Here is a 27,704-nt window from a genome sequence, read left to right as displayed (position 1 = left end):
TTTTTCCACATTTTGTTGTGTTACAGCCTGATTTAAAATTGATTAAATTGAGAAGTGTTGTCACTGGTCTACACACACACAATACCACATCATGTCAAAGTGGAATTATGTTTTTCAACATTTTATAAATTCACTCAAAATGAAAATCTTAAATGTCTTGAATCAATAAGTATTCAATCCCTTTCTCAAGCCTAAATAAGTTCAGGAGTAAAAATGTGCTTAACAAGTCATATAATAAGTTGCATGGACTCTGTATGTAATAATAGTGTTTAACATGATTTTTGAATGACTACCTCATCTCTGTACCCCACACATACAATCCTCTTTAAGGTCCCTCAGTCGAGCAGTGAAGTTCAAACAGAGATTAAAACAAAAAGACCAGCGATGTTTTACAATGCCTCGCAAAGAAGGACACCTATTGGTAGATGTGTAAAAAAAAAAACAGACGTTGACTATCCCTTTTAGCCTGGTGAAGTTATTCATTACACTTTGGATTGTGTTTGAATACACCCAGTCACTACAAAGATACAGGTGTCCTTGCTAACTCAGTTGCCGGAGAGGAAGGAAACCGCTCATGGGGCCAATGGTGACTTTAAAATAAAGTGTTATATTTGAGGCAAATCCAATTCAACACATTACTGAGTACTACTCTCCATTATTTTCATGCATTGTGGTGGCTGCATCATGTCATGGGTATGCTTGTAATCATTAAGGACTGGGGAGTTTTTCAGGATAAAAAGGAACGTCAAAATCCTAAAGGAAAACCTGGTTCAGTTTACTTTCCACCAGACACTGGGTGTACCTTTCAGCAGGACAGTAACCTAAAACACAAGGCCAAATCTACACTGAAGTTGCTTACCAAGAAGACAGTGAATGTGCCTGAGTGGCCGGGTTACAATTTTTACTTAAATCTGCTTGAAAATCTATCGCGAGACCTAAAAATGATTGTCAAGCTACCATTAACAACCCATTTGACAGAGCTTGAAAACGTTTGAAAAGAATAATGAGCTAATTGAATACGAACATATGGAAACCACTATTGACTCCATTCCGTTCACTCCATTCCAGACATTACAATGAGCCTGTCCTCCTATAGCTCCTCCCACCAGCCTTTACTGGTAGACACAGGTATTGTGCTGGAGATAATGAATATGAGGTTGAAACATGGCGAAATTGCCCTTTAAAACAATAAGCATTTGTGCCAATTTTGATTGAAATTGGTTCAGTGGGTACTGAGGGAACATTTGACTGAGGGAACGTAGGGTTGAGGGAACATAGGGCTGTGGGAACATGGAGCTGAGGAAACATTGAGCTGAGGGAACATGGAGCTGAAGAAACATTGAGCTGAGGGAACATTGAGCTGAGGGAACATAGAGCTGAGGGGACATAGGACTGAGAGAACATAGACAATGGGAAGATTTCAATTGCATACTCCTTGTGTCCTCTCTCCTCGCCTCTTTCTCAAAACCCATTGGAGGAGAAGGTCAGAGGGGCGGTACCTCTGGATTTCTCATCCAATGGTTTTGAGAAGGAGACGAGGAGAGAGGACACAAGGAGTATGCAATTGAAATCTTCCAATGGTCCCGCCTCAGCTTCTTACCAAAACAAAGGCGAGTAACCATTTTTGGTCCCCCACGATGAAATTGGACAGGGGACTGTGGATCGGTCTCCGTCCGTCTGTCTGTTTGTACATTAGTCACACGCGATATCTCAGACAGCACTGGCCCGAAACATGATGAAACTTGGGTAAATGACACGTCTTGCCATAGAGATCCGTCATTTAAAAAGTTTGACTGATTGGACCATTATTAGCTGAAAGTTGTGAGGTGACGCGAGAGGGAAAACTGGGCCTAAATTCTGTGGTGTTTTTTTCTTTGGCAACATGACATGGAGTACATGGAGAGGACTACCTAAAAATGCCTTCCATTTTTGAAGACATTTCTTTCAATTGTTAGAACGGTCACTTGAGTATCTGGTCAATACAATGGAATAATCTGTGGCCACACACGACAACTGGAATTTGATAACTGAAATGAAATGTGTTAGTCACGGACAATATCTGCATCATTCATAGTGGAAGACATGTTTACTGTTACCTTGTTTATTGTTTTAACTGTGGATTGGCCATCTAAGGTCCAGATCTTTTGTCAGAGCCTGAATTACAGGTGACGATAGCCAATGACAGCCTTTCGGTTGCTCAAAGAATTCAGGCTTTGCATGTGATGCTGTTGTATAATGCTGCTTTAACAGAAAATCACCTTCCTGTGTTAAAAACCATGGAAACTACTGTGATGGAAATGTTTCTGTGTGTATCAGATTGTGTGTTTTTGCATAATGCTGCTTTTCTAATAACCTGTCTTGGTTGGGTTCATGCCAGTGACTGATTGAATGTACATGGGAGGAATCCACACTATCACTGATAAGCAATTTGCCAGTACATCCAGAACATTGCTCTGGGAACCAAAAGGAGTATCTCAGTTGTTTCAAGGTAAGACGCCTGGTGTGGTATCAGTCAGTCTCATGCAGGAACCAACCATGCTTATGGGACTTGTTTGTGTAGCAGTATATTTAAACAGCCACAAGCCTGGGACACAAGGGCTAATTGCGTTACGGACTGTGTTCAAACTGTCAAGGAAACCTGGCTAGCTTGATAACTAGCAGCTAGGCTAGCTGCTTCACCAAGCAGCACCTCTTCAGACTTTACGGTTTAGCAGTATCCCGGGACAGATAGTAGCGGTCTCAGCAACTGAGAATAACTGCATCACGGGATCCAAATTAAACAGGTAGGTTAGTAAACTATTTTTTAGAAACCGAGCTCTCTCTCATTCCGCGTTCAGCATGCATCGCACTCACGTGCTTCTACATCTGCATTGCTTGCTGTTTGAGGTTTTCGGCTGGGTTTCTGTACAGCACTTTGTGACAACGGCTGATGTAAAAAAGGGCTTTATAAATACATTTGATTGATTGATTGATGACGTGCATTGTCGTGTTTGTGTTGTTGGGTATGTATTACATCAGAGGCCTGATCCTAAAAACGTATCTACTGTGGGGATCCTCTTCCTGTTTCCTATGGATGGTAGAACCATAACTACATACTGCCAGCCAGCCCAGGAGAAGCCCTTGCTGAATACCGCAGTGATCTCCCGTTTCCTAAAACATTCACATATCTTGGCTATAAATACTGTTGGTTAGCCAACCACCTGTCAGGGGAAACCCTCACTACGTACTGACTCACAGACAGTCAGGGTGGAGAGGTTACTTGTGGTTATTTGGTTTAGGCAATGCTTTAGGCTCCTCCGATTCCCCCTCCAGTATCTCGTCAGGCATATCTAATAACCTTTGCAGCGGCAGGCTAAAAATAGCTACTTGCGTTGCTTCAGGTAGCCTAGTGGTTAGAGTGTTGGACCAGTAACCAGGAGGTTGCAGGATCAAATCCTCCAAGCTGACAAGTTAAAAATCTATTGTTCTGCCCCTGAACAAGACAGTTAATCCACTGTTCCCTGGTAGGCCGTCTTTGTAAATAAGAATTTGTTCTTAAATGACTTGCCTAGTTAAATAAAATAATAGTAATCTAGCTTGTCCCCTCTAGTGGAGAATAGTTATACTACTTGTTGTTTACAGATTTGGGCCCATGAGTTTAATCTGTGTCCGGGAAACCGGCCCATACGCTATCGTCCTCTAAATATACAGCAATACGTTCACTCAGAATATTGATTTGGCAAAGTCTTTATTGAAAAAACAAAAGGTCCATGAAAAAATAAGAATTTGTCAAATACATTGTAGGTTCACAAATGATAAGAAATATTGAATTCTCTGAGATGTACGTATAGATTAGGCAAATTGGTGTTCTAACCAGCTGCCAGCACCTTGACCCTTGACCTCTAACCCCTGATTTATTCTGATTTCTGATTCTGATTTTATATTATATATTTTAGTATCTTTATCTTTAACCCTATATTGTTGGAAAATGACATGTAAGTAAGCATTTCACTGTTAGAATACAGCTGTTGTTCATGAAGCATGTGACAAATAAATTTGTATTTGATGACAAAATTAGTCTGGGATCTAGGAATCTGGTCATTTCAATTACTTCTGCCATTTTGTTGCTTTTCAAATCCCAGACTGTAGCTTTAAGGGCCAGTTCAAATTTGGGGTCAAGGGTCTACTCTTTTTGGAATATTATCATTCAATATTTTGTCACATAAAAAAAACAAAAAAAAACGTGCCACTGAGAAACAGCATGGTATCTTAAGCAAGACGGTCTGTTGTATAAACTAAAGACTGAAGACAGAAGGAAAGTTAAAAAGTGCATTAGTGGTAAGAGGAATCACATTAGTCTTTTTGTGTTGTTTTACTTCTCCCACCCTGTTCTTCACCCACTTGGAAGGTTCTTCTCGGGCTCTGTCGTGGTTGTTTTGACCGGGAGATGGGGGTGGAGGTGGTGGTGGTAGGAGGGGCTCCGACAGGGACCTTAGGGAGTCTTGTGCTTCAGCTTCTTACAGTGTTTAGCCTGCAAACACACAGACACACATAGAGGTAGGTCACTAGCTAAAGTACGTTTCTTTTGAATTCCAGAGTTTAGTGGTTTAATAACTGCTGAATCACATCAGGGTTTTTTTTTTTTTACTTCTTCGTTTTGTGACACAACACTCAACACCATTGTTGTTCAATGGTTCAATGCTTGCAGCTAAAAACACCTGGAGGATTTGCAAGAGATTAAGCCAACCGCCAAATCATAATTCGGACTAATTTAGCATGTTATCTACCCAGTACTAAACCTACTATATACTGCAATCTATGTAATCTACTCAGTACTATATCTACTATATACTGTAATCTATGTTATCTACCCAGTACTATATCTACTATATACTATAGTCTATGTAATCTACCCAGTACTATATCTACTATATACTATAATCTATGTAATCTACCCAGTATTATATCTACTATATACTATAATCTATGTTATCTACCCAGTACTATATCTACTATATACTATAATCTATGTTATCTACCCAGTACTATATCTACTATATACTGCAATCTATGTAATCTACCCAGTACTATATCTACTATATACTGTAATCTATGTAATCTACCCGGTACTATACCTACTATATACTGCAATCTATGTAATCTACCCAGTACTATATCTACTATATACTGCAATCTACCCAGTACTATATCTACTATATACTATAATCTATGTAATCTACCCAGTACTATATCTACTATATACTGTAATCTATGTAATCTACCCAGTACTATATCTACTATATACTATAATCTATATAATCTACCCAGTACTATATCTACTATATACTGTAATCTACATAATCTTCCCAGTACTATATACTGTAATCTATGTTATCTACCCAGTACTATATCTACTATATACTGTAATCTATGTAATCTACCCAGTACTATATCTACTACTTACTGTAATCTATGTAATCTACCCAGTACTATATACTGTAGTCTATGTAATCTACCCAGTACTATATCTACTATATACTGTAGTCTATGTAATCTACCCAGTACTATATCTATTATATACTGTAATCAATGTTATCTACCCAGTACTATATCTACTACATACTATAATCTATGTAATCTTCCCAGTACTATATACTGTAATCTATGTTATCTACCCAGTACTATATCTACTATATACTATAATCTATGTAATCTACCCAGTACTATATACTGTAATCTATGTAATATACCCAGTACTATATCTACTATATTCTGTAGCCTATGTAATCTACCCAGTACTATATCTACTATAAACTGTAGTCTATGTTATCTACCCAGTACTATATCTAATACATACTGTAATCTATGTTATCTACCCAGTACTATATACTGTAATCTATGTAATCTTCCCAGTACTATATACTGTAATCTATGTTATCTACCCAGTACTATATCTACTATATACTGTAATCTATGTTATCTACCCAGTACTATATCTACTATATACTATAATCTATGTTATCTACCCAGTACTATATCTACTATATACTGTAATCTATGTAATATACCCAGTACTATATTTTATTTATTTATTATTTTGTTTCACCTTTATTTAACCAGGTAAGCCAGTTGAGAACAAGTTCTCATTTACAACTGCAACCTGGCCAAGATAAAGCAAAGCAGTGCGACACAAACAACATACAGTGTATACAGTGTGTGCAAATGGCGTGAGGAGGTAAGGTAATAAATAGGCCATAGTAGCGAAGTAATTACAGTTTAGCAAATGAACACTGGAGTGATAGATGAGCAGATGATGATGTGCAAGTAGAAATACTGTGTGCAAAAGAGCAGAAAAGTAAATAAAAACAATATGGGGATGAGGTAGGTAGATTGGGTGGGCTATTTACAGATGGGCTATGTACAGCTGCAGCGCGATTGCTTAGCTGCTCAGATAGCTGATGCTTAAAGTTAGTGAGGGAGATATATGTCTCAAGCTTCAGCGATTTTTGCAATTCGTTCCAGTCATTGGCAGCAGAGAGCTGGAAGGAAAGGCAGCCAAAGTAGGTGTTGGCTTTGGGGATGACCAGTACAATATACCTGCTGGAGCACGTGCTACGGGTGGGTGTTGTTATCGTGACCAGTGAGCTGAGATAAGGCGGAGCTTTACCTAGCATAGACTTATAGATGACCTGGAGCCAGTGGGTCTGGCGACGAATATGTAGCGAGGGCCAGCCGACGAGAGCATACAGGTCGCAGTGGTGGGTGGTATACGGCGCTTTGGTGACAAAATGGATGGCACTGTGATAGACTACATCCAGTTGGCTGAGTAGAGTATTGGAAGCTATTTTGTAAATGACATCGCCAAAGTCGAGGATCGGTAGGTTAGTCAGTTTTACGAGGGTATGCTTGGCGGCGTGAGTGAATGAGGCTTTGTTGTGAAATAAGAAGCCGATTCTAGATTTAATTTTGGAATGGAGATGTTTAATATGAGTCTGGAAGGAGAGTTTACAGTCTAACCAGACACCTAGGTATTTGTAGTTGTCCACATATTCTAAGTCAGAATCGTCCAGAGTAGTGATGCTAGTCGGGCGGGCGGGTGCGGGCAGCGAACGGTTGAAAAGCATGCATTTGGTTTTACTAGCGTTTAAGAGCAGTTGGAGGCCACGGAAGGAGTGTTGTATGGCATTGAAGCTCATTTGGAGGTTAGTTAACACAGTGTCCAAAGAAGGGCCAGATGTATACAGAATGGTGTCGTCTGCCAAGAGGTGGATCAGAGAATCACCAGCAGCAAGAGCGACATCATTGATATATACAGAGAAAAAAGTTTGCCCGATAATTGAACCCTGTGGCACCCCCATAGAGACTGCCAGAGGTCCGGACAACAGGCCCTCCGATTTGACACACTGAACTCTGTCTGAGAAATAGTTGGTGAACCAGGCGAGGCAGTCATTTGAGAAACCAAGGCTGTTGAGTCTGCCGATAAGAATACGGTGATTGACAGAGTCGAAAGCCTTGGCCAGGTCGATGAAGACAGCTACTATATACTGCAATCTATGTCAAATCAAATCAAAGTTTATTTGTCACGTAAAAAAAATATATATATAGGTATTGGGTGAACAATAGATAAGTATAGAAATAAATGCAACAGTAAAAAGACAGTGAAAAATAACAGTAGAGAGGCTATATACAGTAGTGAGGCTATATACAGTAGAGAGGCTATATACAGTAGAGAGGCTATATACAGTAGAGAGGCTATATACAGTAGAGAGGCTATATACAGTGGCGAGGCTATATACAGTAGTGAGGCTATAACAGTAGAGAGGCTATATACAGTAGAGAGGCTATATACAGTAGAGAGGTTATATACAGTAGAGAGGCTATATACAGTAGAGAGGCTATATACAGTAGTGAGGCTATATACAGTAGAGAGGCTATATACAGTAGAGAGGATATATACAGTAGAGAGGATATATACAGTAGAGAGGCTATATACAGTAGAGAGGCTATATACAGTAGAGAGGCTATATACAGTAGTGAGGCTATATACAGTAGAGAGGCTATATACAGTAGAGAGGATATATACAGTAGAGAGGATATATACAGTAGAGAGGCTATGTACAGTAGAGAGGATATATACAGTAGAGAGGCTATGTACAGTAGCGAGGCTATATACAGTAGAGAGGCTATATACAGTAGTGAGGCTATATACAGTAGAGAGGCTATATACAGTAGAGAGGATATATACAGTAGAGAGGCTATATACAGTAGAGAGGCTATATACAGTAAGATATACAGTAGAGAGGCTATATACAGTAGAGAGGCTATATACAGTAGAGAGGCTATATACAGTAGAGAGGCTATATACAGTAGAGAGGATATATACAGTAGAGAGGCTATATACAGTAGTGAGGCTATATACAGTAGAGAGGCTATATACAGTAGAGAGGCTATATACAGTAGAGAGGCTATATACAGTAGAGAGGATATATACAGTAGAGAGGATATATACAGTAGAGAGGCTATATACAGTAGAGAGGCTATATACAGTAGCGAGGCTATATACAGTAGAGAGGCTATATACAGTAGAGAGGCTATATACAGTAGAGAGGCTATATACAGTAGAGAGGCTATATACAGTAGCGAGGCTATATACAGTAGAGAGGCTATATACAGTAGAGAGGCTATATACAGTAGAGAGGCTATATACAGTAGAGAGGCTATATACAATAGAGAGGCTATATACAGTAGAGAGGCTATATACAGTAGAGAGGCTATATACAGTAGAGAGGCTATATACAGTAGAGAGGCTATATACAGTAGCGAGGCTATATACAGTAGAGAGGCTATATACAGTAGAGAGGCTATATACAGTAGAGAGGTTATATACAGTAGAGAGGCTATATACAGTAGAGAGGCTATATACAGTAGAGAGGCTATATACAGTAGTGAGGTTATATACAGTAGAGAGGCTATATACAGTAGAGAGGCTATATACAGTAGAGAGGCTATATACAGTAGCGAGGCTATATACAGTAGCGAGGCTATATACAGTAGAGAGGCTATATACAGTAGAGAGGCTATATACAGTAGAGAGGCTATATACAGTAGAGAGGTTATATACAGTAGAGAGGCTATATACAGTAGAGAGGCTATATACAGTAGTGAGGCTATATACAGTAGTGAGGCTATATACAGTAGAGAGGCTATATACAGTAGAGAGGCTATATACAGTAGAGAGGCTATATACAGTAGAGAGGCTATATACAGTAGAGAGGCTATATACAGTAGCAAAGCTATATACAGTAGAGAGGCTATATACAGTAGAGAGGCTATATACAGTAGACAGGCTATATACAGTAGTGAGGCTATATACAGTAGAGAGGCTATATACAGTAGAGAGGCTATATACAGTAGCAAAGCTATATACAGTAGAGAGGCTATATACAGTAGAGAGGCTATATACAGTAGAGAGGCTATATACAGTAGCAAAGCTATATACAGTAGCGAGGCTATATACAGTAGAGAGGCTATATACAGTAGAGAGGATATATACAGTAGAGAGGCTATATACAGTAGAGAGGTTATATACAGTAGAGAGGCTATATACAGTAGAGAGGCTATATACAGTAGAGAGGTTATATACAGTAGAGAGGCTATATACAGTAGAGAGGCTATATACAGTAGAGAGGATATATACAGTAGAGAGGCTATATACAGTAGTGAGGCTATATACAGTAGAGAGGCTATATACAGTAGAGAGGATATATACAGTAGAGAGGCTATATACAGTAGAGAGGCTATATACAGTAGAGAGGCTATATACAGTAGAGAGGCTATATACAGTAGAGAGGATATATACAGTAGAGAGGCTATATACAGTAGTGAGGCTATATACAGTAGAGAGGCTATATACAGTAGAGAGGCTATATACAGTAGAGAGGCTATATACAGTAGAGAGGATATATACAGTAGAGAGGCTATATACAGTAGTGAGGCTATATACAGTAGAGAGGCTATATACAGTAGAGAGGCTATATACAGTAGAGAGGCTATATACAGTAGAGAGGCTATATACAGTAGAGAGGCTATATACAGTAGAGAGGATATATACAGTAGAGAGGCTATGTACAGTAGTGAGGCTATATACAGTAGAGAGGCTATATACAGTAGCGAAGCTATATACAGTAGAGAGGCTATATACAGTAGAGAGGCTATATACAGTAGAGAGGCTATATACAGTAGAGAGGCTTAATACAGTAGAGAGGCTATATACAGCAGAGAGGCTATATACAGTAGAGAGGCTATATACAGTAGAGAGGCTATATACAGTAGAGAGGCTATATACAGTAGATAGGCTATATACAGTAGAGAGGCTTAATACAGTAGAGAGGCTATATACAGTAGCGAGGCTATATACAGTAGAGAGGCTATATACAGTAGAGAGGCTATATACAGTAGAGAGGCTATATACAGTAGAGAGGCTTAATACAGTAGAGAGGCTATATACAGTAGCGAGGCTATATACAGTAGAGAGGCTATATACAGTAGAGAGGCTATATACAGTAGAGAGGCTATATACAGGCACCGGTTAGTCGAGCTAATTGAGGTAGTATGTACGTGACTATGCATATATGATAAACAGAGAGTAGCAGTAGCGTAAAGGAGGGGATTGGCGGGTGGCGGGTGGCGGGTGGCGGGTCACAATGCAGATATTCCGGTTATGTAATCTACACAGTACTATATCTACTATACACTGTAATCTATGTAATCTACATACACATTGCTTGTACTCTACATACACATTGCTTGTAAGGACGGTACCTTGAAGTTGGTTTCGTGGCATTTCTTGATGAGGCGGTCCATGAAATTCATCAGGTCTGTAACCCAGGTGGGGTCAGTGGGAGCACACAGCTTGAGTCCCCTCCTGGTAGTGAAGCTGCAGTAAGGAATGATAGAAGAGACAGGTTACAAGGAGGTACAGAGAGTCAGGAATGAGAGGGGAGACAGGTTACAAGGAGGTACAGAGAGTCAGGAATGAGAGGGGAGACAGGTTACAAGGAGGTATGGAGAGTCAGGAATGAGAGGGGAGACAGGTTACAAGGAGGTATGGAGAGTAAAGAATGAGAGGGGAGACAGGTTACAGGGAGGTACAAAGAGTCAGGAATGATCCGTGAGACAGGTTACAAGGAGGTATAGAGAGTAAGGAATGAGAGGGGAGACAGGTTACAGAGAGGTATAGAGAGTAAGGAATGAGAGGGGAGACCGGTTACAGAGAGGTATAGAGAGTAAGGAATGAGAGGAGAGACAGGTTACAGGGAGGTATAGAGAGTAAGGAATGAGAGGGGAGACGGGTTACAGAGAGGTATAGAGAGTAAGGAATGAGAGGGGAGACAGGTTACAAGGAGGTACAGAGAGTAAGGAATGAGAGGGGAGACAGGTTACAGGGAGGTACAGAGAGTAAGGAATGAGAGGGGAGACCGGTTACAGAGAGGTATAGAGAGTAAGGAATGAGAGGAGAGACAGGTTACAGGGAGGTATAGAGAGTAAGGAATGAGAGGGGAGACGGGTTACAGAGAGGTATAGAGAGTAAGGAATGAGAGGGGAGACAGGTTACAGAGAGGTATAGAGAGTAAGGAATGAGAGGGGAGACAGGTTACAGGGAGGTATAGAGAGTAAGGAATGAGAGGGGAGACCGGTTACAGAGAGGTATAGAGAGTAAGGAATGAGAGGAGAGACAGGTTACAGGGAGGTATAGAGAGTAAGGAATGAGAGGGGAGACGGGTTACAGAGAGGTATAGAGAGTAAGGAATGAGAGGGGAGACAGGTTACAAGGAGGTATAGAGAGTAAGGAATGAGAGGGGAGACAGGTTACAGGGAGGTATAGAGAGTAAGGAATGAGAGGGGAGACAGGTTACAAGGAGGTATAGAGAGTAAGGAATGAGAGGGGAGACAGGTTACAGGGAGGTACAGAGAGTAAGGAATGATAGGGGAGACAGGTTACAAGGAGGTACAGAGAGTAAGGAATGAGAGGGGAGACAGGTTACAGGGAGGTATAGAGAGTAAGGAATGAGAGGGGAGACAGGTTACAGGGAGGGATATAGAGAGAAAGGAATGAGAGGGGAAACCGGTTACAGAGAGGTATAGAGAGTAAGGAATGAGAGGAGAGACAGGTTACAGGGAGGTATAGAGAGTAAGGAATGAGAGGGGAGACGGGTTACAGAGAGGTATAGAGAGTAAGGAATGAGAGGGGAGACAGGTTACAAGGAGGTATAGAGAGTAAGGAATGAGAGGGGAGACAGGTTACAGGGAGGTATAGAGAGTAAGGAATGAGAGGGGAGACAGGTTACAAGGAGGTATAGAGAGTAAGGAATGAGAGGGGAGACAGGTTACAGGGAGGTACAGAGAGTAAGGAATGATAGGGGAGACAGGTTACAAGGAGGTACAGAGAGTAAGGAATGAGAGGGGAGACAGGTTACAGGGAGGTATAGAGAGTAAGGAATGAGAGGGGAGACAGGTTACAGGGAGGTATAGAGAGTAAGGAATGAGAGGGGAGACCGGTTACAGAGAGGTATAGAGAGTAAGGAATGAGAGGAGAGACAGGTTACAGGGAGGTATAGAGAGTAAGGAATGAGAGGGGAGACAGGTTACAGAGAGGTATAGAGAGTAAGGAATGAGAGGGGAGACAGGTTACAAGGAGGTATAGAGAGTAAGGAATGAGAGGGGAGACAGGTTACAGGGAGGTATAGAGAGTAAGGAATGAGAGGGGAGACAGGTTACAAGGAGGTATAGAGAGTAAGGAACGAGAGGGGAGACAGGTTACAGGGAGGTACAGAGAGTAAGGAATGATAGGGGAGACAGGTTACAAGGAGGTACAGAGAGTAAGGAATGAGAGGGGAGACAGGTTACAGGGAGGTATAGAGAGTAAGGAATGAGAGGGGAGACGGGTTACAGGGAGGTATAGAGAGTAAGGAATGAGAGGGGAGACAGGTTACAAGGAGGTATAGAGAGTAAGGAATGAGAGGGGAGACAGGTTACAGGGAGGTATAGAGAGTAAGGAATGAGAGGGGAGACAGGTTACAGGGAGGTATAGAGAGTAAGGAATGAGAGGGGAGACAGGTTACAGAGAGGTATAGAGAGTAAGGAATGAGAGGGGAGACAGGTTACAGGGAGGTACAGAGAGTAAGGAATGAGAGGGGAGACCGGTTACAGAGAGGTATAGAGAGTAAGGAATGAGAGGGGAGACAGGTTACAGGGAGGTATAGAGAGTAAGGAATGAGAGGGGAGACGGGTTACAGAGAGGTATAGAGAGTAAGGAATGAGAGGGGAGACAGGTTACAAGGAGGTATAGAGAGTAAGGAATGAGAGGGGAGACCGGTTACAGAGAGGTATAGAGAGTAAGGAATGAGAGGGGAGACAGGTTACAGGGAGGTATAGAGAGTAAGGAATGAGAGGGGAGACAGGTTACAGAGAGGTATAGAGAGTAAGGAATGAGAGGGGAGACAGGTTACAGGGAGGTATAGAGAGTAAGGAATGAGAGGGGAGACAGGTTACAGAGAGGGATAGAGAGTAAGGAATGAGAGGGGAGACAGGTTACAAGGAGGTATAGAGAGTAAGGAATGAGAGGGGAGACCGGTTACAGGGAGGTACAGAGAGTAAGGAATGATAGGGGAGACAGGTTACAAGGAGGTACAGAGAGTAAGGAATGAGAGGGGAGACAGGTTACAGGGAGGTATAGAGAGTAAGGAATGAGAGGGGAGACAGGTTACAGGGAGGTATAGAGAGTAAGGAATGAGAGGGGAGACAGGTTACAGGGAGGTATAGAGAGTAAGGAATGAGAGGAGAGACAGGTTACAGGGAGGTATAGAGAGTAAGGAATGAGAGGGGAGACAGGTTACAGGGAGGTATAGAGAGTAAGGAATGAGAGGGGAGACAGGTTACAGAGAGGTATAGAGAGTAAGGAATGAGAGGAGAGACAGGTTACAGGGAGGTATAGAGAGTAAGGAATGAGAGGGGAGACAGGTTACAGGGAGGTATAGAGAGTAAGGAATGAGAGGGGAGACAGGTTACAGGGAGGTATAGAGAGTAAGGAATGAGAGGGGAGACAGGTTACAGGGAGGTATAGAGAGTAAGGAATGAGAGGAGAGACAGGTTACAGGGAGGTATAGAGAGTAAGGAATGAGAGGGGAGACAGGTTACAGGGAGGTATAGAGAGTAAGGAATGAGAGGGGAGACAGGTTACAGGGAGGTATGGAGAGTAAGGCATATGCTGGGATCAAACTCCTGCTACTGGCAGTGGCAGTAAATAGCCGTGGGAAGTAGGGGTGCTGAGGGTGCCGGCAGCACCCCCTGAAAAATCAGAATTTAAAAAATATATATATATTTTTAGAAAAAGAACAGTATCTTGCAGGATTTAATAGTTGTAATTGTAAGAGTTGTTGGTTGCCCTGTCCCTTTCTCTGCTATTGTCATTCTAATGGAATCCAGAAAGAACAAAACCCTGTCGTCAAACATTTATATCAAAAGGTGCAAAGTTTATGGGCAAAGACACAAGACATCTACATCAAATTAAATATACTTCTTGATCAAATAATATGGAAAACAACCACTTTTTGTGCAGTATTTCATAAAAATAAAAAATGTAAAACATTTAAAAAGTTTTCCTTTGTAGATGAAACTATCCTAAATATAATCACATTTCACCATATAATTGATTAAAACACACTATTTGGAAATGAAAGTCTACAGTAGCATCAACAGAACTCTGTAGGGTAGCACTATTGTGTAGCCGGAGGACAGCGTGCTTCCGTCCTCCTCTGGGTACGTTGACTTCAATACAAAATCTAGGAGGCTCATGTTTCTCACCCCCATCCATAGACTTACACAGTAATTAAGGCAACTACCGGAGAACGTCTTCCAAGCTATCAAAGGTCTTGCAGCATGAACATACATGTTGTCCAATCAAAGGATCAGAGAATGAATCTAGTACTGAAAGCACAAGCTACAGCTAGCTAGTTGACTCAAAGAGAATGAAAGACAATAGTTGAACAGTTTTGAACAAATTAATATCATCCAAAATGAAGGAGAATTAAGAGAGAGAAAGAGAGAGAGAGAGATATTTCGTCATTTTTTCCCCCACTTTCAGTTTCACTTACTTAGCTGGAGAATGTAGAGAATGTAGCTAGTTTTTCCTACTCAAACACCCTGCTCAAACAGAGGGATGCTATGTTAGCTAGCTGGCTATGACTATCCAACACAACACTGGAACTCTACCAAGTCAAGGTAAACATTATTTTTATTGCCACAGCGGCTAGGTTGTAGCAACCTCATGATGGGTATAGTAGCTTAAACCTATCACTGTTACATTGAACTGGGTGATTGGAAAATGAATGAGAGTCATCTAATAGGCTGTATTCGAAATAAGGTTATGCTCATGGAAAAAATAATTGTCCTCCCTCACTGACCGCCACTGCTTACAAACCACTTAATGTAAATGTGCATTACTGTATTATACATACAGTTGATGTCGGAAGTTTACATACACTTCGGTTGAAGTCAACAAAAACAAATGATAGTTTTGGCAAGTCGGTTAGGACATCTACTTTGTGCATGACACAAGTCATTTTTCCCACAATTGTTTACAGACAGATTATTTCACTTATAATTCACTGTATCACAATTCCAGTGGGTCAGAAGTTTACATACACTAAGTTGACTGTGCCTTTAAACAGCTTGGAAAATTCCAGAAAATTATGTCATGGCTTTAGAAGCTTCTGATAGGCTAATTGACATAATTTGAGTCAATTGGAGGTGTACCTGTGGATGTATTTCAAGGCCTACCTTCAAACTCAGTGCCTCTTTGCTTGACATCATGGGAAAATCAAATGAAATCAGCCAAGACCTCAGAGAAAAAGTTGTAGACCTCCACAAGTCTGGTTCATCCTTGGGAGCAATTTCAGGTACAAAGGTATCTACAGTGCTGTGAAAAAAGTATTTTCCCCCTTCCTGATTTCTTTTTTTTTTTTGCACATTTGTCACACTTAAATGTTTCAGATCATCAAACAAATTTTAATATTACACAAAGATAACCCAAGAAAACACAAAATGCAGTTTTTAAGTGATAATTTTATTTATTAAGGGAAAAAAGCTATCCGAACGAATTTTTACTAGGATTAAATGTCAGAAATTGTGAAAAACTGAGTTTAAATGTATTTGGCTAAGGTGTATGTTAACTCCCGACTTCAACTGTAGGCTGGTCATCTAGGTTTGTACCTGTAGTCTTTCCATCACCATGACGATAAAACAATGACCAATCCAGTAATATTTCTCTCAAATTTGTTTATATTCCTGTTAGTAAGCATTTCTCCTTTGCCAAGATAATCCATCAATAAGCTGATTAAACAGCATTATCATTACGTAGGTGCACCTTGTGCTGGGGACAATAAAAGGCCACTTTAAAATGTGCAGTTTTGTCACACAACACAATGCCACAGATCTCTCAAGTTTTGAGGGAGCGTCCAATTGGCATGTTGACTGCAGTAATGTTCAACAGAGCAGTTGCCAGAGAATTGAATGTTAATTTCTCTACCATAAGCCTCCTCCAATGTAATTTTAGAGAATTTCGCAGTACATCCAACCAGCCTCACCATCGCAGACCACGTGTAACCATACCAGCCCAAGACCTCCAAATCCGGCTTCTTCACCTGTGGGATTGTCTGAGGAGGGGGAGGGGGGTGCTGAGAAGTATTTCTGTCTGTAATTAAGCCCTTTTGTGGGGAAAAACTCATTCTGATTGGCTGTACCAGGCTCCTAAGTGGGTGGGCCTATGCCCTCATAGGCCCGCCCATGGCTGCGCCCCTGCCCAGTCATGTGAAATCCATAGATTAGGGCCTAATGAATTTATTTCAATTGACTGGTTTCCTTCTATGAACTGTAACTCAGTAAAATCTTTGAAATTGTTCCGTGTTGCATTTATGTTTTTGTTAAGTATAATAACAGCCCAGCCTTGCTTTCTTATAAGGCATGTGGAGTTTTCACCATATTTCTTATACCAAATCAAATTGTATTTGTCACATACACATGGTTAGCAGATGTTAATGCGAGTGTAGCGAAATGCTTGTGCTTCTAGTTCCGACAATGCAGTAATACCTATACAATCCTCTCAACTCCACAGTGGGTGGTCGTTGTAAATCCAAACCAATGAAATACAAGTTTTTCACTTACACCACAGCGCCGATGGAGCAGCCTTGACCTCTGACCTGAGGCTGGTAACCTATGACAACGTGTCTAGGGATCTCTCTTTGACTGACCGACAGACAGCAGTCCATCACCATCTGGCCCTGAATCACTGAGAGAAGAGAGAAAGAGAAGGTATAAAAAAAAAACATTGAACCTTCAAAATAAAAGTTTAAAACAATCAAACAGTCAGCAGATAATTGCCTCAACAACAAATAATGGGTAAATTTTTAAAAAATAAGATTTCATTTGTAAAGGGGTTATTATAAAAAAAAAAAAAACGATTATTTAATCATTTGTAAATGCATTATAAACCATTAATAAATGGTTATAAATCTTTGGTAAAAATAGTTCAATAACTGGTCAGTGTTTGCCAAATAGTAAGCCAATATTTACGTCCAGCTACTAACCATTTATAAATGCACTTACAAACGCTTATAATATTGAAGCCTTATGTATCATCATGCATCCTTATTTTCAATAGTTGCACAGTTGAACGATTGTTATTTTCTCACTTTTAGGTGTGATGTAATTGGTGCTCTGTCCCAGGAACAGAAGAGCTTGGTTTTCATGATGCGTCTACATCCAGGACATTATTCAATCGTCATTCCTAATTCCTTACCAGATTATATCAACACACGTACCACTTCTCTGTAATAGTCCAAGTATGGTGAACGCTCTGGTGTGAAATGGTAACCGTAATATCACTGGATGGTGAAACAACGGAGGAGGCATCCTTGTTATTGATACCTAGGGCTGTGGCAGTCGTGACATTTTGTCAGCCTGTGATTTTCATGCAAATAACTGCCGGTCTCATTGTAATTGATCATTAGTTAACGTAAACATGTTTAGCATCTCCTGTCTTCCACGCAGCCTACAAGCCACCTTTAGAACATCTACATTTTAAAAAGTCTAATAAATCCATTAAATATAACCTACACGGTCACAATAAATCCATTATTTATTTTAGACAGGTCTAAAGAAACACAATATGAAGAAAATGTTGTATATTTCAGAAGAACAGAATAGCATAGTCTGAGTTGTCCTTATGTTAGGTCCTGATCTGGCTATCAATATGGCTGTGGGCTACACTAGTTAATTTAGCAAACAAGATATGTTTAAAATTCCGTGGCATTATTTTATATTATTTTATTTTATAGTAAGAAGAATATAATTGAACAAAGCTGAATGAAATAGAAGGGATATTTTCCCCAAACGACTTTTCTGTGATGGTTAACAAAAAACAGGTCCTCCTATCAGAAGTGGTGCATGGGTAAAATCACAAAGGAAGCCAGGAAAAAAAAAACATATTACATATTTGTGTTGTTTGTGTAACGGATGTGAAATGGCTAGCTAGTTAGCGGTTCTGCGCGCTAATAGCCTTTCAATCGGTGACGTCACTCGCTTTGAGACCTTGAAGTAGTGGTTCCCCTTGCTCTGCAAGGGCCGCGGCTTTTGTGGAGCAATGGGTAACGATGCTTCGTGGGTGGCTGTTGTTGATGTGTGTAGAGGGTCCCTGGTTCGCGCCCGGGTCGGGCGAGGGGACGGACTAAAGTTAAACTATTACATTTGCTCTATAACCTGTTAGTTCACATCCCTTGCCACCGTGAAATATAGGTCTAAGGGTCGAGACAAGAAGAAGACACGTTGGCAGAATAAATTCAACTGCACCTTTGTTTCATCACAAAACCAGAGAACTCTGTCCAGTGAAGTGCACAAACAGTCACATGACTAACAGCATGGTCAGGCAAGATAATGTTTCCAACATTTTCTGACTACTAAACAACTATTGATTTAGACCCACAGAGAGTTACCGAAAGTCGCAAAGAAAACAGGGGCCTGCCTCCACTATTCCAGCACCTTTTCAACTTCAATATTTCAACATCCTTTAACTTCAGTAGGGTATGTGGGACGGTAGCGTCCCACCTCGTCAACAGCCAGTGAAACTGCAGGGCGCCAAATTCAAATACAGAAATACTCATTATAAAAATTCAGAAAACAAAACATATTTTACATAGGTTTAAAGATTAACTTCTTGTGAATCCAACCACGGTGTCAGATTTAAAAAATGCTTTACGGCGAAGCATACTTTAAAATAATGTCTGTGAGTAAAACAGAACTGATATGGCAAGCAAAAACCCCAGGAAAATTCACAGGCCATTTCAATGCTAGCCTATGGGAAAAACAAATAGATAGGACCCATATTGCAGTTCATATGGCTTCTACTAGATGTCAACAGTCTTTAGAAAGGGTTTCAGGCTTGTTTCTTGAAAAATGAACAAGTAGTTGTAGTTTTTCCAAGGTGTCCCTCATTAGAAAAGTAGTCTTGTTGCGCAAGTGAATTTGATCATTTATTTAGATATTAGAGTACCTGAGGATTAATTAGAAACGTTGTTTGACTTGTTTGGACAAACTTTACCAGTAACTTTTTGGATTCGTTTGTATGCATGTTGAACGAATGGATTACTGAAATCAATAGTGCCAACTAAACTGACTTTTTTGGATATATAGAGGGACTTTATTGAACAAAACAACCATTCATTGTGTAGCTGGGACCCTTGGTATTGCAAACAGAGGAAGATCTTCAAAGGTGAGTGATTTATTTTATCGCTATTTGGGATTTTGTGACGCCTGTGCTGGTCTGAAAAAGTATTTTGATGTGGGGCGCTGTCCTCAGAAAATCGCATGCTATGCTTTCGCCGTAAAGCATTTTTGAAATCTGACAACACGGTTGGATTAACAAGAAGTTAAGCTTTTAAACGATGAATGTTTAATATTACGATTTTTGTATTTTGAATTTCGCTCTCTGCAATTTCACCGGATGTTGTCGTAGTGGCACGCTAGGGGGACACCGATCCCAAAGAGGTACATAAGTATTGAGGCCCTTTGCTATGAGACACAAAATTGAGCTCAGGTGCGTACTGTTTCCATTGATTATCCTTGAGATGTTTCTACAACTTGATTGGAGTCCACCTGTGGTAAGTTCTATTGATTGGTCATGATTTGGAAAGGCAAACACCTGTCTATTTAAGGTCCCACAGTTGACAGTGCATGTCAGATCAAAAAGCAAGCCATTAGGTCGAAGGAATTGTCCGTACAGCTCTGAAACAGAATTGTGTCAAGGCACAGATCTGGGGAAGAGTACCAAACAAATTCTGTAGCATTGAAGGTCCCCAAGAACACAGTGGCCTCCATCATTCTTAAATGGAAGAAGTTTGGAACCACCAAGACTCTTCGTAGAACTGGCAAAACTGAGCAATCAGGGGAGGAGGATCTTGGTCAGGGAGGTCACCAAGAACCCGATGTTCACTCTGACAGAGCTCTAGAGTTCCTCTGTGGAGATGGGAGAACCTTCTAGAAGGACAACCATCTCTGCAGCACTCCACTAATCAGGCCTTTATGGTAGAGTGACCAGACGGAAGCCACTCCTCAGTAAAAGGCACATGACAGCCCGCTTGGAGAAACAAGATTCTCTGGTCTGATGAAACCAAGATTTAACTCTTTAGCCTGAATGCCAAGGGTCACGTCTGGAGGAAACCTGGTAGCATCCCTACAGTGAAGCATGGTGGTGGCAGCATCATGCTGTGAGGATGTTTTTCAGCAGCAGGGACTGGGAGAATAGTGAAGATCGAAGCAAAGATGAACGGAGCAAAGTACAGAGAGATCATTGATGAAATCCTGCTCCAGAGCGCTCAGGACCTCAGACTGGGGCGAAGGTTCACCTTCCAACAGGACAACGACCCTAAGCACACATTCAAGACAACGCAAGGAGTGGCTTCGGGCAAGTCTCTGAATGTCCTTGAGTGACACAGCCAGAGCCCAGACTTGAACCCGATCGAACATCTCTGAAGAGACCTGAAAATAGCTGTGCAGCAACGCTCCCCATCCAACCTGACAGAGCTAGAGAGGATCAGCAGAGAAGAATGGGAGAAACTCCCCAAATACAGGTGTGCCAAGCTTGCAGCGTCATACCCAAGAAGACTCGCTGCTGTAATCGCTGCCAAAGGTGCTTCAATAAAGTACTAAGTAATGGGTCTGAATACTTCTGTAAATGTGATAATTCAGTTTTACATTTTTTATAAATTTGCAAAAATAAAACAGTTTTTCCTTTATCATTATGGGGTATTTTGTGTAGATTGATGAGGGGGAAAAAAACTATTTAATCCGATTTAGAATAAGGCTGTAACCTAACAAAATGTGGAAAAAGTGATGTGGTCTGAATACTTTCAGAAGGCGCTGTATGCGTATGTGTGCGAGTGTGTCTGCGCAAGTAGAAACAAACATGTTGACTCACCCAGAAATTCCATCCTCCTCTCTCTCATACGCTTTTAGTTTTTGTTGTCCTGGCTAAAATGCTTGCTAGCTGGCTTCCCTTGGCATCCAGGAATACAAAGCACTGCCTCCTATATACTTCATTTGGAGTTATTTATGCAACTTTTAGTTGTGATACAGTACAAACATCAGGCTATATGTTTGGATATTTATTACATTCTAAGGCTGCATGTTCGACACTAATGATGATTCGGGAAAAGTAACATGAAAGGCATGAGCTCTGTTTCTTGCACAGACACTTCCCCATTCACTATTTGATTTGACAAGCACTTAATACTTATCTCACCAATCAGACTATTGCTTATTAATTTAATCTGGTCTTTACATACTGATATAAATTTTGAATTATTTTTGATTTAGAATGGCCCCAAACAAACAAACAAAATATTTGTAGCATGTGCTCGAATAGTGAATGGAGGTTACATGTGTTAAAGCTTTCTTTTAATTTATTTTTAAGTAGGGGCGTGGATCAGACCACCATTTACCTCAAGCAACTCAACACATCTCCTTCGCATAGAGTTGATCAGGCTGTTGATTGTGGCCTGTGGAATGTTGTCCCACTCCTCTTCAATGGCTGTGCGAAGTTGTTGGATATTGGCAGAAACTGGAACACGTTGTCGTACATGTCGATCCAGAGCATCCCAAACATGCTCAATGGGTGACATGTCTGGCGAGTATGCAGGCCATGGAAGAACTGGGACATTTTCAGATTCCAGGAATTATGTACAAATCCTTGCAACATAGGGCTGTGCATTATCATGCCCGAAACATGAGGTGATGGCGGCAGATGAATGGCACGACAATGGGCCTCAGGGTCTCATCACGGTATCTCTGTATATTCAAATTGCCATCGATAAAATGCAATTGTGTTTGTTGTCCGTAGCTTATGCCTGCTCATAACATAACTCCACCGTAACCATGGGGCACTCTGTTCACAACATTGACATCAGTAAACCGCTGGCCCACACAACACCATCTGCCCGGTACTGGTTGAAAAGATTTGGAAAGATTTTTTGCATTGAGAGAGGAACTGTTGTCATTCGCAATGGATGTACACAAAAATTGACTTGGTTTGACTTTCTGTGTAATGAAAATAAAATGTGTCTCCTTGCCTATGTAACAGACATATTTGGGAAACTGAAGTTTGGGAACGTCTGACATAGCCTATTGAAATATTGCGCAAACTGAGCTCATGAGCTCTCATGAAGTGTTTGATGTTTGATAGCATTTGCATTGTTGTCAGAGTGATTAGAGGGACAATAGAGAGCTGAGTACCATGCAGTTAGAAAGTTTGGTAGGCTACTAATGACCATCAGTGGCATCAGAGCCAGTATTGGAGAAGCCAAGTTAAAAGGTGACATGGAATCGTGGGGGTAAAATGGTCACCATAATGAAGTGTTGAATCTTCTGTCATGTACTGTATGTAGTGATGAGTACCCAATACTGCCTTTAAGTATGTCTACGCTCTGAGTGAACTCTCAAATCATTTATAAATGATGTATAACTGCTAAAAGTGTACCTTATCCTAAAGTGACAGACCTATAAACATTTATAACTGAGTTATCAACATTTATAAGTGCTAAACGTATAACTTATTCTAAAGTGGTAATCCACTGACCATTAACAAATGAGTTACCAACATTCATAACTGCTGAAAATATACCTTTAAAGAAAGTGGAAACCTACTGACCATTTATTCATGAGTTAGGCCTATCAATATTTATAACTTCTAAAAATATATCTTAAAAGAAAGTGGAAATATTCTGGACATTTATGAATGACTTGCAAACATTTATAACAGCATATCATCTCCTCAAACATACAAAACATAGTAAGAACAAAATGTAATTTAATAGAACGATACATTGGGAAAATAATTGTATTACTGTGCTGACAAAGGATGCCAGCTATCTAAATTACCAGCTACCTAGCTAAAGACAATACCTGAGTTCAACGGTTAGATAACTAGCTAGCTAGCGTACTAATCTAAACTAGCCAGCAAACATGATCTACTTCGCTAGCTAACTAAATCATGCCAAAGATTATCTCGTGCTAAATCGTCTAGCAGAATTTATACATTCAAAAATATGTTTTAGATTTTACCTAAAGCTAGTTAGCCAACGTTTCCTAGCTAGCTAGGTAGGACAGAGGTGCTAGCAAACATTAGCTTTGCAGCAGAACTTCTGAATCCAAAAGTGAAACAAATTGCATAGAGAATGTACCCTCTCTCCTCTGTCACCATTTTTTATCTTGCGAACAATGTTTATTTTGTGCAATCTCTTCCGTCTGGCCTTTGCACACTTATCATAGCCACATCCATCCTGATTCTTCACAATGCACTGTGACATGATTTCAGCATCAACACAAACATTCTGGGCATGTTCCAGGTTGTCTTTATTTCAAGCGCATTTCAAAGATTGGTATCTCTCACCAAAGTTTGGGGAATTTCTCCGAAACTAGCAAACCACTATGACTTGAGATCTTCAGATGAGGCCTTCATTCCTGCAATAAACAAGTGTACCGACGCATCATCACGGTTTCAAACGTGGTGCAATTGACGCATCATGGGAGTTTGACCATTGGTTTTGAAAACTCAACCATTTCCGTTCCTGGGACAGAGCAACAATGCATCGCACCTAAAAGTGAGAAAATAACTATTGTTTACCTGTGCAACCATTGAAAATAAGACGAGATAGCATTTTATTGAATACAGAAAGAGAGGGGAGGAATAGAAAGATGGAGGTTAAAGAACGATGTGTGAGAAAGAGAAAAGAAACTGATGTAGGAAACGGGGAGGAGGGAACCTGAGGTGAACAGGCCACATGTATTACAAAGATTAGTGTGTGTGTGTGTGTGTGCGGGCGTGCGTGTACGGGCCCGCGGGTGTCTGTTTGCCAATGTGTGTCTTTGTGGTAGTGATTGAGTGTCCCCTTTTTTGCGTATCTCAAAACAGAAATGTAGTAAAACAGTTTTAAGTTGTGTAAGACTAGATCTGAAATGTAATATTCCCTTTCCCGTGAGTCTCTGACTAGGCATGGCTTGAGTTTCTCAGGATTTTATGTAGTTTTAGTTGTGGGAAACAGGGTCATGGACCATGTCCAATGATTTATCATGGTTATTTCAGTCCAACACACTATTGTGGATGTGGCAGAGCACACACGAACACAGAGAGGGAAAAAGAAAAAAAGTGAGTGAGTGAGAGGGAGAAAGAGAGGGAGAGAGGAGAGAGACATGGACAAGGACAGGAAGTGGAGGGAGATAGCGAGAGTTGATTTGACACTGTAGTTAAATGATGCATGTCTATCTCTTTTAAATGATGCATGTCTATCTCTTTTATCTGGCTGGGAATTCCCCTGTAACTTTACAACACTACAGACACTAGACGGTCAAACTATATGGTAGTGTTGGGTAATAGCTCATTCACACACGTTTGCACGCGCACACACACACACACTCCTTTTCTGTTAACAGAATTCTATTCACTGAGTGCCAACATTTAGTTTCCTGGTGGGAGAGGTGATAACATGAGTTGACTATTAAAGGAGCTCACGTGATGACAAAGTATTTTCTAGTGTGTGTGTGTGTGCCCTTTACTGTAAAAAAAATCTAACTGATTCAACAAATAATGATTTAGTAACTGGTTCCACAGACTTTTTTAGTGACTGAACATTTTCGATCGAAATGAATTTAAACAATTTAAACATGTTAGTTGGCCCAATCTACTGCACAGGCCAATCAGATAGCTCACATAACCGTGCATACAGCTTCCACGACCCCGGCCATAGCAAAGTTTGATACCAGCCTACATGAGATTTCATAACGTTTAAAACCAAGAGAGAGACTGTCAAAGAATACAGCAAACAGCTGCTGAGTTCATGTTTAAGTTTTTGTTCAGGACTGTTTGATTCAACACTATTACAAAACATAAAACATGTTTCTCTCTACTTCCACTCACACTGTAATGAATGAGTAGCCAAGTGTATCGATAGCGCTGTGTTTATTATTATTAGCAGCTCGTCCTGTCTATTTTAATAGGGAGGGATATTTAACTTTCTCTGGTCATAGGAACAACATGAATTTGTGCATGAGGCAGATGCGGTGTGACTCGACTTTCGCCATCAGGTGGAAGACGTTGTCCCCTCTCTCTGGTCAGTCTCACCGGATGAAAGGAAGGAGAGAGCAGGACGGTGTGAGGTGGACCCTCTGCTGTTCTCTCCTTCCCTCCGCTGAGAATAATGCGGTGTTCAAAACAACCTGGAACTCGGGAATCTCAGACTTCCGACTTCAGTGAGTTTAAGACAACTGGGAACTCTGAAAAAAATGGAGAGCTGACTCGGAAAAAGTCATCCAACTCGGAATACCAAGTAGAAAACTCGGGTTGAAGATCACTGACATCCTGATTCAAACATTTTTTTCTTTTTTGTCTTGTGGCACTCTGGGAACTCTGGGAAATATGAGGTCAAGTCATGAGGTCCATGATCTTCAGGTCGGAAAGTCAGAGATCTACAAAGAGGCCCAATTTCCCAACTTGGAATTCCGAGTTGGAAAAGCGATTTTTTTCCCCAGTCGGAGCTCGTAAGATTTCCGAGTTCCCAGTTGCTTTGAACGCAGCATTGAAGCCACCATGCCCATCAGATGTAGGTACCATCAGTCCAGCAAAATAAAAAAGCAAATTATTTAAATTTATGCTCAGCTGTGCCTCGCAAGTGCTACACCAACAGATCTATTTTGTTATCAAAGCTCGAGTTTTGAAATATAATATGGTCTGAGAAGAGCAATAATGTCAAGCCTGGCATATAGCCAATGTGATGTGATAATGTATTAGACCTACTGCACAAACCTCATTTTTATTAGGTTAATGTTACATGCACAAAGTAAACGTGTGTCAAGTATGTAACCTGAAAATGTCGTATGTTAAAAGCACTGTTTCAAATCAAATCAAATCTATTTATATAGCCCTTCGTACATCAGCTGATATCTTAAAGTGCTGTACAGAAACCCAGCCTAAAACCCCAAACAGCAAGCAATGCAGGTGTAGAAGCACCTGCCCCTAATTTACTTTCTGCCTTTCCAAATAGGAGCTTATTTTCGGCCAACTAAAAATGTTATGTTCAGGTAACACTTTGACCGAAAAGTTGAGTAAACAAAAAAAAGACAGGAACCAGTTGCTAAATAATAATTAATTGAATCAACTAGATTTTTACAGTGTGTGTGTGTCAGTCTGCCTCTGTCTGTCTGTCTGTCAGTCAGTCAGTCAGTCAGTCAGTCAGTCAGTCAGTCAGTCAGTCAGTCAGTCAGTCAGTCAGTCAGTCAGTCAGTCAGTCAGTCTGTCTGTCTGTCTGTCTGTCTGTCTGTCTGTCTGTCTGTCTGTCTGTCTGTGTCTGTCTGTCTGTGTCTGTCTGTCTGTCTGTCTGTCTGTCTGTGAGTGTGTGCCTCGTGAGTATCTGTTTATCTTGTTGTAAAGTAATAAACCCCCTAACAAAGACATATCTACATCCCGTCGTGATGATAAAGTAATCAAGCCGTCCAGTAACTGAGAGGACTGACCCTTGGCAACAGCTGTAGAGGAACAGTATCAGAGGACTTACCATGGCAACAGCTGTAGAGGAACAGAACACAGAAGAGGATCTTGGCAATGCCCACGGTAGACATCATGACTGGTCACCGATAACCTGAGCTGTACTCAGGGGTCTGGACTGGACTCAAGCTGTGTGTCTGAAGATATGTGTGCGTGAGTGAGGATGGCTTCTGGAGAAGTGAAGTGTATGAAGTGTAGATTGTGTCTGTTATTGATGCTATGTAAGTAAGGATTTCCACAAGTCTATCTTACCCTGTTGTGTGATGGTTCCTAGCCTGCTATTAGCTCTGCTTTGTGATTAGACTACCTCCCTGTCCTTATAGGCTTTATCCAGTTTCACTTTTACTCACACAAACTCCCCATTGGTCTTTTGGTAAACCTCAGTCTGCCCCTCCTACTGGTCATTCATCAACCCATATATATATATATATATATATATATATATATATATATATATATATATATATATATATATATATATATATATATATTGTGTGTGTGTGTGTGTGTGTGTGTGTGTGTGTGTGTGTGTTGCCAGTTGAGGACTTGTGAGGCGTCTGTTTCTCAAACTAGACACTAATGT

At 40.7% G+C, this 27,704-nt stretch overlaps 1 protein-coding gene across 2 annotated transcripts; it reads right to left on the bottom strand.

Moving 5' to 3' along the window:
* Nucleotides 1-3,710: 3,710 nt before the first annotated feature.
* On the bottom strand, nucleotides 3,711-27,490 carry ccl19a.1 (chemokine (C-C motif) ligand 19a, tandem duplicate 1). Of its 2 annotated transcripts, XM_038970476.1 has the most exons (5): nucleotides 27,374-27,490; nucleotides 27,132-27,258; nucleotides 17,200-17,323; nucleotides 10,801-10,915; nucleotides 3,711-4,510 (listed from the first exon to the last, which is right to left on the bottom strand). In XM_038970476.1, exons 2-5 carry the CDS (start codon nucleotides 27,196-27,198, stop codon nucleotides 4,472-4,474), a joined length of 345 nt encoding a protein of 114 aa, XP_038826404.1. In that variant the 5' UTR covers nucleotides 27,199-27,258; nucleotides 27,374-27,490; the 3' UTR covers nucleotides 3,711-4,471. The 2 variants fall into 2 exon arrangements, with proteins under 2 accessions (XP_038826404.1, XP_038825667.1); XM_038969739.1 differs by having other exon boundaries at nucleotides 27,132-27,458.
* Nucleotides 27,491-27,704: the final 214 nt, after the last annotated feature.

Source organism: Salvelinus namaycush, chromosome 1, assembly GCF_016432855.1.
Source record: "Salvelinus namaycush isolate Seneca chromosome 1, SaNama_1.0, whole genome shotgun sequence".
Lineage (NCBI taxonomy): Eukaryota > Metazoa > Chordata > Actinopteri > Salmoniformes > Salmonidae > Salvelinus > Salvelinus namaycush.
Note: the sequence above shows the minus strand (reverse complement) of the source record. Positions and strands in the feature narration are given on the sequence as shown.